At 44.0% G+C, this 15,009-nt stretch overlaps 1 protein-coding gene across 28 annotated transcripts in view; it reads right to left on the bottom strand.

Moving 5' to 3' along the window:
• The window catches only part of CLASP1 (cytoplasmic linker associated protein 1), a 220,673-nt gene that overhangs the window by 173,578 nt on the left and 32,086 nt on the right, over positions 1 to 15,009 (bottom strand). For all 28 annotated transcript variants that reach the window (XM_036422281.2, XM_036422299.2, XM_036422283.2 and 25 more), the window contains exon 2: positions 12,565 to 13,043. In XM_036422281.2, coding sequence (XP_036278174.1) covers positions 12,565 to 12,759 — 195 coding nt within the window. In that variant the 5' untranslated portion in view covers positions 12,760 to 13,043. The remainder of the gene's footprint in view (positions 1 to 12,564; positions 13,044 to 15,009) is intronic.

The raw sequence follows: 15,009 nt of genomic DNA on the forward strand, positions 1-15,009 counted from the left end.
CGGCAAGCAGGCTGTTTACACACCCCGCTGAATGAAGGTATAAGGGAAGGAACACGGTTTTAACCCAAGCAGTCTGGTCCCAGAGTTCAAGCTCTTACCTTTTCCGTTATGATCATCCACTTCACAGAGCCAAGGCCACCTCTGAAGAACCAGGGGAAAGCAGGGTGTCAACTAGGAACTGAGCTGACGCTCCACACTACACTGGGAGCGCCTGCCGGCAAGTTACAAAACACAACCCTGGGGCAGCAGAGGAGATGAAGGCAGTCGCCAAGGTAAGATTCTAGAACAGGGCTCCACAGACACCGAGCACGTCAGCTCGCCGTAGCCGGAGGTGCATCCCTGCCACCCAGCTTTGGAGATGGCAAAAGAAACAGATCCAGCCGAAACCAGTTTGGCTCAGTGGATAGAGCACATGTGTCAAACACAAGGCCCGCGGGCCAAATCCGTCCCGCCAGGCCTTGCAATGTGGCCCGCACCGCGCTGTCATCACTGCACTCCGCTGCGTTTCCATCACAATGACAGTTTATGACTGTTCAGTAAACCATTCGGCCCGCGATTTAGGCTGGATTTTAGATTTTGGCCCCTTCTCTGATTGAGTTCGACACCCCTAGGATAGAGCGTCGGCCCGCAGACTGAAATATCCCGGGTTCGATTCCGGTCAAAGGCATGTACTTTGGTTGCAGGCACATCCCCAGTAGGGGATGTGTAACAGCCAGCTGATCGATGACTCTCTCTCATCGATGTTTCTAACTCTCTATCCCTCTCTCTTCCTCTCTGTGAAAAATCAATAAAATATATTAAATAAATAAAAAGAAAGAAAGAAAGAAATCCATTTCCCCTGAGAAAGGAAGCAGGACTTCAGTTTGTAAAAATAAACCCTCCAGGCAAGGTGCTTCAGGCTGTTTCTCTTCAGAGCAAAGAAAAAAGCTGCTGAGCTCCAGGTGGCTTCCTTTCTGCCTCCTCCACCCTCTTCACTCTTCCTGCTCCATTAGCAGCAGCAACAGCCCTGGCCGCACAGATAACCACTTCTGAAGGCCCTCCAATATTCTTTGAAAAGAAAAAAAAAATTTTTTAAATACATTTTATTGATTTTTATACAGAGAGAAAGGGAGAGAGATAGAGAGTTAGAAACATCGATGAGAGTCATCGATCAGCTGCCTCTTGCACACCCCCTACTGGGGATATGCCCGCAACCAAGGTACATGCCCTTGACCGGAATCAAACCCGGGACCCTTCAGTCCCCAAGCCGACGCTCTATCCATTGAGCCAAACCGGTCCCGGCAGAAAAAAAAATTTTAAATGTCAGTTGTATTATTTTGAAAAAACACAACAGTAAAAAAATTCCCCTATAAAGACACTCTTCTCTTAAAAGTAATCTTTTAATAGGTTGGTATATGCCATACTACACTTTTTTTTCTTGGAATTCTAGTACCAAAACGCCAGTGTTTGTGTGGGCATAATGCCACTCTTTCTGTATTTTGAAAATGTTGTCTGAATCATTTATGGATTGATGTACATAGAGAGTTAAAGCATAAATGATAAAGCATATAACTCCCTACATACATCGGTCCATATGTGATGCATATAGTTTTCTCCAACTATGCTTAATGGTATTAAAAACAATCGTAAAAGGTCCACCTATTGCCAGCTTTCCCAGTATGTACATGGTGGGGCAAAAACAGGTTTACAGTGTTGAGAACACGAAACAGTTTATTTTTGTATTATTATTTCTTAATCGTTACATTACTTACCGTGCGAACAACTGTAACTTTTGCCCACCCTGAATGCATGTTTGCACTGTGCACATCACACCCATCCACCTGTGCTTTGGGGCCCTGGGAGCCGAAATGCTCAGGGTGGCCCTCGGGCTGGGCTGTAGTGTGTAGTTAACCCCAAGCAATCCCTCTTGTGCAAAGCACTGGCTTTCACCCAGTTCTCATGCTACTTCCCTCAAAGCAGCATGACGAAGCCAGAGGCTGATCCTGACTAACATATCCTAGGAAAGAAAAGGTTTGGCCCTAAGAAACATCTAGAAAAAGAAGAGAACAGGGAATCCAGCTTCTACAAAGGAGAAAGCAGCCCAGATCCAGAGGAGGGCTGGAAATAGGGCCTGGAACTCCCTACCATGTCCTATGCTTCATTTCTTTAACAAATAGCTCCTCCCCCGATTTTAAAACTACTCCACTTGGGAATTATAGCCAAAGTAAAGGGCTCAAACTGGCTCTCAGAAAAATAAACATAAGAGGCTCCAGCTCACTAGTTTTAACCCCACTGCCTTAGTTACAAGACACCCAGGAATGGCTTAGCGCGGGCCAGGCAAGGTACGTGCACACCTGAAGTGCTAAAGCAGCACACTCTGTGTTCCTCAACACATAAATGACTCAGACTTCAGATTTGTAAAATACAGAGAGAATGGAGTCATACTCATACAGGCACTGGCATTTTATGCTAAGACTCCAAAACCTAGTATAATCACTAAGGCTGGGGCTCTCAGTGAAAGGGGCTGGGGAAAGGTAGACAAGCTCTCACTTGAGGACAGAAGTGAAAACCCAGGTAATCCAGGGTCACCCGAAGGCAAAGCAGTGAAACGAGGTGCACACAGAGACAGTCCTGTGCCACGCACTGTGGACACGGCCACTCTGCGGTCCACCGCTCCTGACCACGGAGGCAGAGGGTCAGTGGCGCGCTTAAGCCCACCCAAAGCGAAGCACAAGAGCTGTCATGCAAACCCAGGCCTCTGACCCCAACCCCTGACCTCCCCCGAGCCTGCAGCCACTCAGCAATCCAACCGGGCAGAATGCCCCCAGTGGTCACACCGGGGCCACCTGCCCCAGCCACGCCTCTTTTTTTTCCCCTTTTTTTTTTATTTTTTTTATTTTTATCCTCAGGAAAACACATCCTCCTTACTCCATCCCTTTAATACAGTTTTCTGAGGGGGAACACCATTTTCTTGCACTGGCACATCTCCCTGCCATAAGGCGTGGATGAAGGGTTTGAGGATTTCTTTAAGGGTTTTGTGTTTTACTCCAAGCTGGAATGGGGAGGTTCTTGCCTCTGGCGGTAAGCAGTGGATCATAGCAGGCGGCCATGAGTACAACACTGAACAGGAGCCTTCGTCCAAGATCGGGGACACTGGCCACACAGAAGCAGAGCCTCTCTCCCCGCGCCACACCCCAATCTCCAGCACCTCACTGTAATCTCAGCCTCCACCCTGGCCAGTGATCTGCTCCAATAATGCTCATTTCCATTCAATCTGGTTTGAACTGAGTTCTTTTTCAATCAAAGTCCTAACCATGATCAAAAAGGTTAATAATCATTTTTTCTTAAAAAGCTGAGGTGTTGTGTGTTTTTATTAATATTTGTTATGTTAGGCTGGAATCTTGTGAAGAACCAACTAAGATCACACCCTATCCCTCACTGCCCAACACAAACAAACCTGCCGTCTACTTCGCTTAGCATCTCCCATCTCGGCCCACTTAAGAAGAGCTGACATGTAGGCTAATAGAAGCTGTGAAAGCACGTGGGAAAAGGAAAGGAATATTCCAAAATAATAGCTTATGATGGGTTTTTCCTCACAACTCTCTTGGGAGATAAATCAGTATTATTTTTACTGTGTTAAAAAAAAAAAAAAAAAAAAAAAAAAAAAAAAAAGAAGGAAGCTAATGGAATTAAAGAACAACAAATGGAAAGACCCAACTTCTTTAATCCACCTCAAAGTGAACTTGATTGCAATATCAAGCCTTCCTCCTCCTAACTGCTGATATATCCCTCTGCTAATATTTTATACACCACAAGCAAAGGTATTTTCAGCAATTCCAAAAACCAAATTATTTACTTTGTATCCTCCTAAGATCTGGTCTTATCTGAAAGGTTAAGAGCAGAAGAAGGCCTTTTCAATGCTGCTGCTAGCAACAGAGATAGCTTTTGCCCATCCGAAAGGAAAAAAGGCAAGAGAAATGCTAAATGCCCCTCCGACTCAGCCACTCAATCTTTCAGAACTTTCAGCACAGACACTGAGGCATAAAGATATGTATGTCCAATCTAGTGATGCTTATGACCACAACAATTATGAATTGCCTAAATCAGCGATTTTCAACTAAACAAATTACTAAAATTCTGTGGCATACCAAAAAATACTATATTTCTTGCCAATCTAACAAAAAAAAAAGGGATAATTTTTATTCATTCACAGCAGGCAGCTATTGTGTTGGCTGCTGACACTCCTTCTTTGACAATCTTAGGCAAAAGAGGTCACTTTTAATAGTCAAATACTGCATGTTTTAAAAATTCTTGTGGGACACCAGTGTGCCATGGAATTTTGATTGAAAATCACTGAACTAGATGTTGGCAACCAAGTATGAATAAAAAAAAAATTGCTAACCATTCACAGAAGAAAACAATACACTGAAACTGTACTAACTCATGGGGATGTGGCCAGCCTAGGTGAGGGGCTGATGGCTCTTTGCAGGCTGGCCAAAGCCCCTTCAGGGTGGGGGTCTTCACTGGGGTGCCTGGCCAGCCTGCATGAAGGGCTGATGGCTGTTTGCAGGCTGACCACACCCCCTGGCGACCCAAGGTCCCTGCCCCTCCTTTTTTTCTTATTTTTTTCCAGCGCCTCCTTAAGCTGAGGCCAGGGCTAGCTGGAAGCAGGTATCTAGGATTTCTTTATCTTCTATAACCAAAACTTTGTAGCCTTGAGTAGAGGCCAGGATTGGCCAGGGAGGGCGGAAAGCTAGGTTTCCTCCATCACCCGGGGCAATCCAAGCCTCCTGCTCACTCCAGCTCCGTGGCTACCGCCATCTTTGTTGGGTTAACTTGCATACTTGCTCCTGATTGGCTGTTGGGTGTAGCAGAGTGGTCAATTTGCATGATTCTCTTTTATTAGAGAGGATTTTACCTCTATTAATGAGGCTTACAACATGCTCCTTCGTGGAACCACTGAGTCATCTCTCTTACCTTATTCAAAAACTCCTAATAGCCATCTCTTCCACAGAGCCTTTAAGGATGGTTAAACACAGAAATCCCTGCCCTCATCAAACCTGGCACAAAGCACTTCCTCCTCATCTGTCACCCCATCGATTTGGTCCAAAATGGACAACCATCTTTGCCCTACCCAAAATTCCACATAAAAAGCAGTTGTAACCCGATTATTCCTCCAGGCTGACCTCCCACTCTATATTTCAAGCCACTTTTACCCAATTCTCTGGATTCTTTGCTGTGCTCCTCGTCACGGGCTCTCCCTCTTACTCAATGTTTAAAAGATAGCTCAATAAGGTCTACAAGCTCTTGGTTTTCTTTTCCACCTGGATGCCATCTGACAATGCCCCGCTTAGTCTAAAGCTCCAGCTGGTGAGTTCTGTCTACGGGAAAAGCGCAGCTGAATAATTTGGATCCCACACACAGTACTGTCTTGTCTCTCACATTTTCCATACTCTGCTTTTTCCCTTCCTGCACAGTGTCGAGTATTTTGGTAACTCCAGGAAGACATTTTGTTGCTATTTGACTTCTATATTCCTTTCACATTGTTATAAAACCTTACAGCTGACCATTCTCCATTTCTACTGTAGAAAGCCCAGAGCCCAATGCAAACTATATCACATTATTTTATTGTATGCTTATAAATTACTAGGTTGTCTTAAAACCTTTATGAATATAAGTGTACCTAAGTAAGACGAGTTTTAAACAGTTTTTCCTTTCTTCACAGTAGTTCCTCTTTGGAATAACTATGAAATATACACTTACCTCCTGCTATACAAACAGACATAGGAGACATACCTCAAAAATATATGGAGTCAAATCATATGTAAAGAAGAAATAGTGAAATTATTAAATCACCCTTTCTCAGCCAACACAGTAATAGCTATGTCAGGCAAGAATCATCAATGGATGCTAAAACTAGTAGGTGAAAATTTGATGGCAAACAGGATATTTACATAGTCTCAAAATATCTCCCCACAAGATACCTATTAATCATAAAAGTAAAAAATAGCAATTTTTTGAAACCACCTGACAAACACCTCTTGTACCAGGTAAGACAAGAGGTGCACTGTAATGATACACTCAGGACGGAACATCACCTCTGCAATATGCCTGCCAAAAATGCAGAGGCTTTAATAACCATGAGAAACACCAAACAAGCTCAAACTGAACGGCGATGCCAAATAAATGGCCTGTCCTCTTCAGAAGTATTAAGTCAAGACACAAGGAAATGCAGGTGATGAACTACTCTGGATTAAAAGACGACCATACAGATGAGAACTAAATGCAACCTGTGATCTTGTGTTGGATCATGGACCAGAAAGAAATTATCAATATTATCCTTTCTCTATAACAGGCATTAGTAGAATAGGTGAAATGTGAATAAGGTTTATGGACTAGATGTTAGTACTCCATCAGTCCTAATACTGATTTAAGTAACTGTACTAAGATTACATAAGTGAATGTCCTTGTTTTTATCATTATATCAGTTTCAAGTGTACAACGTAATGATTCAATATTTGTTTGTATTGCAAAATGATCACCCCAGAAAGTCTGTCTACTTCACATCCATCCCCATACATAGTGACAAGGTTTTCCTGTAATGGGAATTTACAAGATATACCCTGAGCAACTTTCAAGTATACAACCCAGTATTATTGTATTAACTATAGTCTCCGTGCTGCACATCACATTCCCGTGATGAACCACCCTTTATCCATTTTTCCCACTCCCAACCCCACTCCAGACAACCACCAATCTGTTCTCTGCATCTAGGAGCTTGGTTTATGGAAGGGGTTTTGGTATTTTTTTAGGGTCCGCATGTAAGGGACATCAGACAGTATTTGTCCCTTGAATTATTTCACTTAGAATAAATCCTTCAAGGCCCATCCATGTTGTCACAAATGGCATGATTTCATCCTTTTTTATGGCCAAATAATATTTCATTGAATATATTCATATATTTTCTTTATCCATTCATCCACTGATGAATACTTAGGTTATTTCCAATTCTTGACTTTTGTAAATAGTGCTTCTTTTCACTGCTTTTTGAAAGTTTCTTGTAGGTCTAATATTTTCCAAAAAATAGATATTTTAAAAATAGATATGGTCATGATTCCACCAGGACCAGTTAAAGAACTGTTTTACATACATTAGTCTGAAAGATGTTTGTTTATTTGTTTGTTTTAATTGAAGTACAAAATAAGTTGCTTATCTCTCATTCAAGACCTGGTCTCCTAAAGCAATCATTATTAAATGTGGGGTATTGTTACACTCTTTTCTTTATGCTCTGACAAATAAAATTATGGATATTGTTGCAATGTTATGAAGAAAGTAGTATTGCATATTGACTCAGATGTGGGCTCTAACGTCAGACTATCCAATTAGAATCCTGCCTCTTACACTTTCTAGTTATGTAATCTCGGGTAAGGTTTGTCTTCTCTCAGGCGGTTTCCTGAGCTGCAGAATGGGTACAATCAGAGCTACTACATAGTACTTACAGCATGACTAAGCGCAGCAATGATCTGAAGCACCTAACAGTCCGTGGCACATAATGAGTGCATAAACGTTAGTTGTTAAAACATTAGCTGCCATGTATTCATCAGCCTCATTGTTGGCTCCACGTTCTCACCCGAGCTGTCTCTTTTTCTTTTTGCTTTGACATTTATCATTTCTTTTATTACATGTATCCTTATTTAAATTTTAGCTTTCCGAAACAAGGCAAAGTGTAAGTAAGTGTTAAAAATAGAAAGTGTAACCTTCCTAACACATGGGTTGTCCCTCAATCAAAGGTTTAAACTGCCACTCCGTTCAGGCAACTGACCAACAGTGCGCAGCCGAGAAGTTCACATCACCACCAAAGACCAGGGCCACAGGAAGGCATGCAGCTTTGGCCCCACATGTAACAAAGGTTAGTTTCCTACAGATCTCCTAATCAGTTGGCCTGATAACTACATTACAGCTTCACCATCTTCCTTGTACTGACCACAGGCTGCATGCGAGGCACTGCCGGCGCCTTACGCACACGGCTCCCTTCCTCACACTAATGCCGTGTAATGGAACCACCGCACCTTCACAAGGAGCAGCATTACCTCTCCAAATCCAAGCGGCAGTCAGAGCCCGCAGCCACGGTCTCCGGCGCCGGCTACGCCAAAGCCGCTGTCCCCGTGCCCATTACAAAGCTGCCCCTGGAAGGGCGAGCAGCTCCGGAGGTACCTGCGGAAGTCAGGGGTGCTGGACACGCTGACCAGGGTATTGGTACCTTATGTGAAGAACCAGAGAAACCTAATGGTGCTTTGGATTTTTTAAAGCATCACTTGGGAGCTGCTACCCCAGAAAATCCAGAAATAGAGCTGCTTCGTCTGGAATTGGCAGAAATGAAAGAGAAATATGAAGCTATTGTAGAAGAAAATAAAAAACTGAAAGCAGTTTGCTCAGTATGAACCACCTCAGGAGGAGAAGCATGCTGAATAGGGCTATTCTCAGTTGAAGACTCTGAAAAATGTTTTGTAAGACTTGAATAGTTTGTATTGTATATACATATATAACCTTTTCTGAACAGATGCTATAGAACTTATATATGTGTGTGTTAAATTCACCTATCACACTTTTACTGTTATAAACACATACTCTTATAATCACCAATAAAAACTCAATATAAAAAGAAGTATAAGTGGCACAGCCAGGAAAGGAATCAGACTGATTATACTCAAATCTCAATTATTCCCAATAGACTCTGCTGCCCTTGCATATGCGTAAACATGCATGTAGAAAAAGTGCCATTAACTACATGTATCAAGGACACCATTTTATTCGACAATACACATAAATTTCCTTGAAGTAACTGTTCCTGCGGTTTTTGTTGTTGTTGTTGTTGTTGTTTGCTTTTGGTTAGTACTGCTCACTACAGCTTTTCCACTTACAGGAGAGGAACTGTCTTTAAAATTATCCCAGAAAATGTGCCTCTGTGCAACCAACAGGGTAACACCCGGGAAAAACCTGCGGAGGACGGACAGCTGCTGAACGGATCCGTCACTTGGTGGCAACACCACGCAGGCTGCCAGAAAAAGATCAGAAGTCACCTAATCTGAAGCCAACCATACTTTCTGGGAGACAGGCAAGGGAAACGAGGGAAAGCTTCTTCATCTGAACACCTTCTCCTCCGGCCCACTCGCCCCAGGGCAGGGCTAACACTGCTCCAGCCTAAGCACAGGCTAACTCTCCAGTCTGTACAGACAATGTGCCACCCAGAAAGGGAGGTACAAAATAGGAGAGAGGCTTCTCTGAACCTGTGCAACTCCCTCTTCTTGATTCCTGTGGCTTTATTTAATTCTCTCCATCAAGGCCTCTCAGATATGAGGCACTTTAATGGTGAATTATTTCTTATCCTACATTGGCACTGATCTCTATCTGCCTTATTGGTCCCCCAATTAGACCAGGAAGATAATTAGGGTAGAGGCAAAGGAAGCCTTAGGTCAACAGGAATCCTACAAATTTCAAATACAAGACAGCATGGCCTGGGCCTAGAGACAATAGTGCCCAGGGGTACAGTGCAGACTTACTACACGGAGACAGAGCGAGTGCCAAGCAGTGGCCATACCAGTCAGAGCAGAGCTCGGGCCAATCTTTTCCCCTCCGGACACCCAGCCCTCAGTGTAGTACCTGCCACATCAGGGTAAGTGTGGGGTTCACTACCGCTGCATGAACACGGGGGAGAGGGGGCTCGAGCTCCAAAACATTACTACTGGCTCTTCACCGTGAACACGGTAATGGGTTTATGGAGCATCAGTCTCAGCTGTAAAATGAGAACAATATCTACCTCATATGGTAAATATAAGTTAAAAATGAACACATATTTAGCACACTTTCTGGTACATAGTAAATGTCCCATAATCATCTGGGCTGTTATTATTATTCCACAATGTTAATACAGGTCCACAATGATGGATCCAAAATACTAAAGATCAGAATTTTTCAATAAAAGAGTGCATATAGCTCGTTCGCTCTCTCTCTATATATACACTAGTATGCACGCACACCTTTGAACAGAATTTGGGACAGCAACCCACAATCAAACATATTAATACTTTTGCAGTGGAATACATCCTAAGCAAATAAAGATTATAATAGTCACACATACGTTCTCTTCAAGTCAAATGACAAGTGAAAAACACTAAGTCTCCCGCGATTTGGGGGTTTTAGACTGAAGAAAGGGCTGCGGGGCTGTACTCACAAAAAGCACCCGTCCCCACTCAGATGCTTGTTGCCACAAAGCCCACTAAATGTGCAGGTGACTGCAGTGCTTGGCTGAATAAAAGCTGTGGAGATTAAGTAGGAAAGCTGCTCGGCATACGTTTCCCTCATTCCCTCGAGCTGCCACAGCCCGGACAGTGTCACCTTGTCTGTCTGAGAAACAGTCTATGAGCTCTCGGCCAACATCCTTCGCAGCACCCGTGCCAGGCAGGACTCCATGCGAGGCTCCGCGGTGAATAAAACAAAACAAAACTCTGCTCGCGGTGCTATTCTGAAAAACTAGTCAACCTCCAAAATCCTGGGTTCCCCTTGGCAGCGCTACTGCTTTCTTCTATCTCCCACCAAATTCTGGTTTCTCCATTCCTGCACACCCTCCACTGTGACATCTGCTTCTTTACCGATGCTCACCCCACCTAGACTCTGAGCTCCTTGAAGACAGGAACCAAGTCTTGATAACAATTGCTAATGTCTGAGTGTTTATTACGTGCAGGCATGTGATAAGATTATGGCATACACTCTCAGTGCTGACAGTTATTCGATCATGCCAACATCATGGACGAGGAAACTAAAGCTTGGAGAGGTTAAGAAGCTCCTGCAGTGTAGCAGACTGTAGGTTACTTAGTTAACCAAGGTACCTAGGTCCCTGCCTAACCTTCCTACCAGGAGTCTGACACTGTCCACATATCCCCCATTCACATGGCCAGTGCTTCATTCAGCGGAAGCTGGCCCCCTTCTTAACACAGCAGGTTAAGCATGCCAGTCAAAGGAACCATGGACACCATCCATTGCCCAGTGAGGCTGGGGGAGGCACGCGAAGCCACTCTGCGATGTAAAGTCTGCCGGGAGCTTCGAGAAAGATTTCCTCTCAGGTGAAGACAGCGGACACTCTTCTTCCCTGACACTGTGGACTTCTTAAATTCTTAGAGGAAATTAAGCTACTAACAGTAACTAAGTCAACTGAGCCCGTTTTTGGTTACTCTCTACCGGAAGCATCCTACCTCATACATAGGAAGAGTGGTGGGGCTGTGCTTCCAATATGCAAGGTGACTGCACAGCCCTCAAAAGTGTAACGACTCGCCAAAACCGGTCTGGCTCAATGGATAGAGCGTCGGCCTGCAGACTGAAAGGTCCCGGGTTCGATTCCGGTCAAGGGCATGTACCTTGGTTGCAGGCACACCCAGTAGGGGTTGTCCAAGAGGCAGCTGATCGATGATTCTCTCTTATCAATGTTTTTAATTCTCTATCCCTCTCTCTTCCTCTCTGTAAAAAATCAATAAAATATATATATTTTTTTTTAAAGTGTAACGACTCGAGTCTGATCTCTCAACTCTGTGACACGCCTACCTTCCAGCACCAATGCCACATGGTAAGGAGCACCTGTTAACTCCAACTAAGTGAATAAACAGATGAAGAAGAATTTAAGCCCAGCTTTTAAATAAATTTTATATCCAGTTGTAGGTGAAATATTAGATTCCTATGTAACACCCTTCATAAGTATAGTCTGCTGACTCTTAGACAAGACCAAGGTTAATGTATTTGGAAAACAGTGTATAACATACTCAAGTAAACAAAGAAATACTGTAAGCACTAGTTTCCAAGTGCAGATAAATCTCAGAAGACTGGGTCAATGAAAAAAGCACAAAAATTCTGTTTCTGTAAGCCCCTTTCACAATGTCTACAGCACCCACTGGCAACACAACCTAGAACCAAATGTGCCTCCCTCTTGTCAAACTAAAAGCCAACCCGCAGTCATTTACCCTTAGGGAAGGGGGAGGCAGAGAGAGCGAGATACCTCTTCTGCACTTCAAGTCCAGTCCAGTTTTTATTCATGAAAACTCTGTCCTTGGTATATATGGTCAACCTGCACATCTCAGCTGGTCAGAGGACCCTGCCCCTTCCATCAGGAGAGGGCACGGAAAGCCCAGGTTCTAGAACTGAAGTAGAAGCTCCAGGCCATCACAGTCCCCGAGAAAATCAGGAAGTTAGTCCTCATTCAGGAAGGGCCACTCAGCAAGATATGACCCGCCTGGGATAGGACACAACATTCACTTCTACCCTAAGGCTTGTGAACTTTCCAACATAAGACCTTCTCTTTATGGTTCATTCGGCCTTCTCTCAAAGTGATGAAAGATAACAGTTCTTATCTCAAACAAAAGTCAAAGGAAACTCTACTTCTTCTAGAATGAAATGTCTAAGAGCCATAACCTAACCAGGTGTCTTACTGGAAGCCAAGGAATCATGCTGATTGCTCACAAAGGATTTTTTTTCTAAGGACCAATTCGGATCCACCAAGGCGGCCCAGCCACCTGGAGTGCCTTCTAATGCACAGCTTACCTTGTAATTGCTAGAGTTCACCCAAGAGGTAGCGAGTCCATCCACAAGTTTATCTAACATGGTCTGGTCATGCTCAAGGTCAGCAGACTTCTGTTTGTCTGAGAAATAGTCTATGAGTTCTTGGCCAACCTGCAGTCTTTTCCCCACATCCTTCTGCAGCACCTGTGCCAGGCAGGACTCCATGCGAGGCTCCATGGTGAAGTAAAATCGAGATGCAGCAAAAGCTAGAGGGCAGTCAGGGTGACACCCTCCCAGTCAATGTACCCAGGAGGTTGCCTCTTTGTTCGCTGGAGGTTACTAAGAGCCTGTGTTTCAAAGATGCAATCCGGGGAATGGCAACAATGCACCATGTGTGTCTGAAGAGCAGCTGGCAGGATATTAAAAGTTCAATTTAAATAACTAGTAGAAGATACAGGAGTGAATGGCAGAGGGAAGTTCTGGTACTGGGTCTGAAATGCTTCATAATTCAGCAGTCCATTCTGAAAAGTAAGAAAACAACAAATCAGCACAGATAATCAGCACACACCTGTTATAAAACACTGAATCAAAGACAAAGCAGCTCATACTGCAGAATCATTTATAATCACAAGTGGAAATGAGAATCAGAAATGCTCTGCAACCATATCAGAATAACATAATCATTATTTTTTTAAGATTTTTAATTGACTTTTTAGAGAGAATGGGAGAGGAAGAGAGAAACATCCATTAAGAGCGAAACATGGATCGGCTGCCTCCCGCACACTCCCTACTAGGGATCAAGCCCACAACTTGGGCATGTGCCCCAATCAGGAATCTAACTAGCAACGATACACCCAACCAACCAAGCACACAGACCAGGGCCAGGATTACTATAATCAGGAAGAACACTGAAGGCCCAAGCAGAGCCAATGGGCTACACAGTTGGTGGGTTGAGGTTTGTCACAATTTTCCAGCCTAAAAATGCACCAGTCAGCAAAGCACTCTTTGCTTTAGCTGGCATATTTCATTGTTAAATTTTGCTTCCCACCGAAAACTTAACACCATTCTGTGTCTGAAGCTTATTGCCTTCCTCTGTTTTCTAAAACACCAAGGGCTGGATATGGGGTGGGCTCCTAGAAACACATTGACCGAAGTGGTCAGTCTGACAGCACTGGAAGTCAACGCTGTACCGACATCAAACTTCTTGCTCAGCAGCTTTACCGCAGTTGAGCAATAGCCTTTATCCTCTCCACAACAAAGGAAGTAAGGAAGGAAAGAAGGAAATCGGCTCATATTCTGATCAGTTATTGACATGGAGCTCTCCATTGGCAGACAGTCGCTCCACCTGGGCCTAGAACTGTTATAAAAGCAGGAGACCTCAAAATCATGTTTGGGCAGGGCAAAACACATGATACAGGAAAAGTACCACAATCTTTTTATTAAGTGAACAAGCTGACCATTTACTCTACAGCTACTGAAACAACTGTACACACTTCTTACGTCAATTCCTTTCACTCTCACCTCAGAGGACCCGTAGAAAGCCTACCTTCCAGATGCAGCACCCCTGACACTGCTAAAGAGAGATTTCTGCACAGTAACCCTGCAGCCTGACCCCCAGGGCTCCAGCAGGGAAAGCTGAACTATATATTACACCAAGTTCAAAGGCTGTGCATGGCAGCTCTTCCACTCTGCGCTCAGTAATTCTTTCCCTAGCATCACCCAGCCTCATCCCCTCTCAGTACACGAAGCTCAATGGTCTTTCCAGAATCAGAGATTCTTTAAAAATATATTTTATTGATTTTTTCAGAGAGAGGAAGGAAGAAAGAGAGTTAGAAACATCAATGAGAGAGAAACATCAATCAGCTACCTCCTGCACACCCACCTACTGGGGATGTGTCCGAAACCAAGGTACATGCCCTTGACAGGAATCGAACCTGGGACCTTTCAGTCCGCAGGCAGACGCTCTATCCACTGAGCCAAACCGGTTAGGAGAATCAGAGATTTTTTTATACCAACAGGAATCATGTAAGTCAGTAAGGAAAATGCTCCCTCAAAGCCCCCGGTGTGTGCTTGCCTGACTCCTGCTTTACTGCTTCTAACAACACAGCGAGCTGAGGCCAGGGAATAAAACTCACCACCTCACAGGGCAAGCCTTCCTTAAAGAAAGGAGGCATCTGCTTTCTAGTCATTTCCGCTCCCTGGAACTAGTCCCTCCCTCACAACAAGGATCTTAGATACATAAAAGCAGCTATTACCCTTCTTTCCAATTTTGAGTTCAAACAAAATGTCTCCAGTTCCTTAATAGCTCATACGTTGGACTAAAGAAGGTATCAGCGATACAGGAAACAGGAGAAACCAACAGAACCTTTTCTCTCTAGGCCAAATATTAGCCCAAGAAGCAGATCAAACAAGGTTGGGCTTGTGAAATGGCCACAAATTCTTTGCTACCCCTCCCCCTCCAAGGCGTAGTCTGTCACGCCCACAGTG

Source organism: Pipistrellus kuhlii, unplaced genomic scaffold, assembly GCF_014108245.1.
Source record: "Pipistrellus kuhlii isolate mPipKuh1 unplaced genomic scaffold, mPipKuh1.p scaffold_m20_p_7, whole genome shotgun sequence".
NCBI classification, from domain to species: domain Eukaryota; kingdom Metazoa; phylum Chordata; class Mammalia; order Chiroptera; family Vespertilionidae; genus Pipistrellus; species Pipistrellus kuhlii.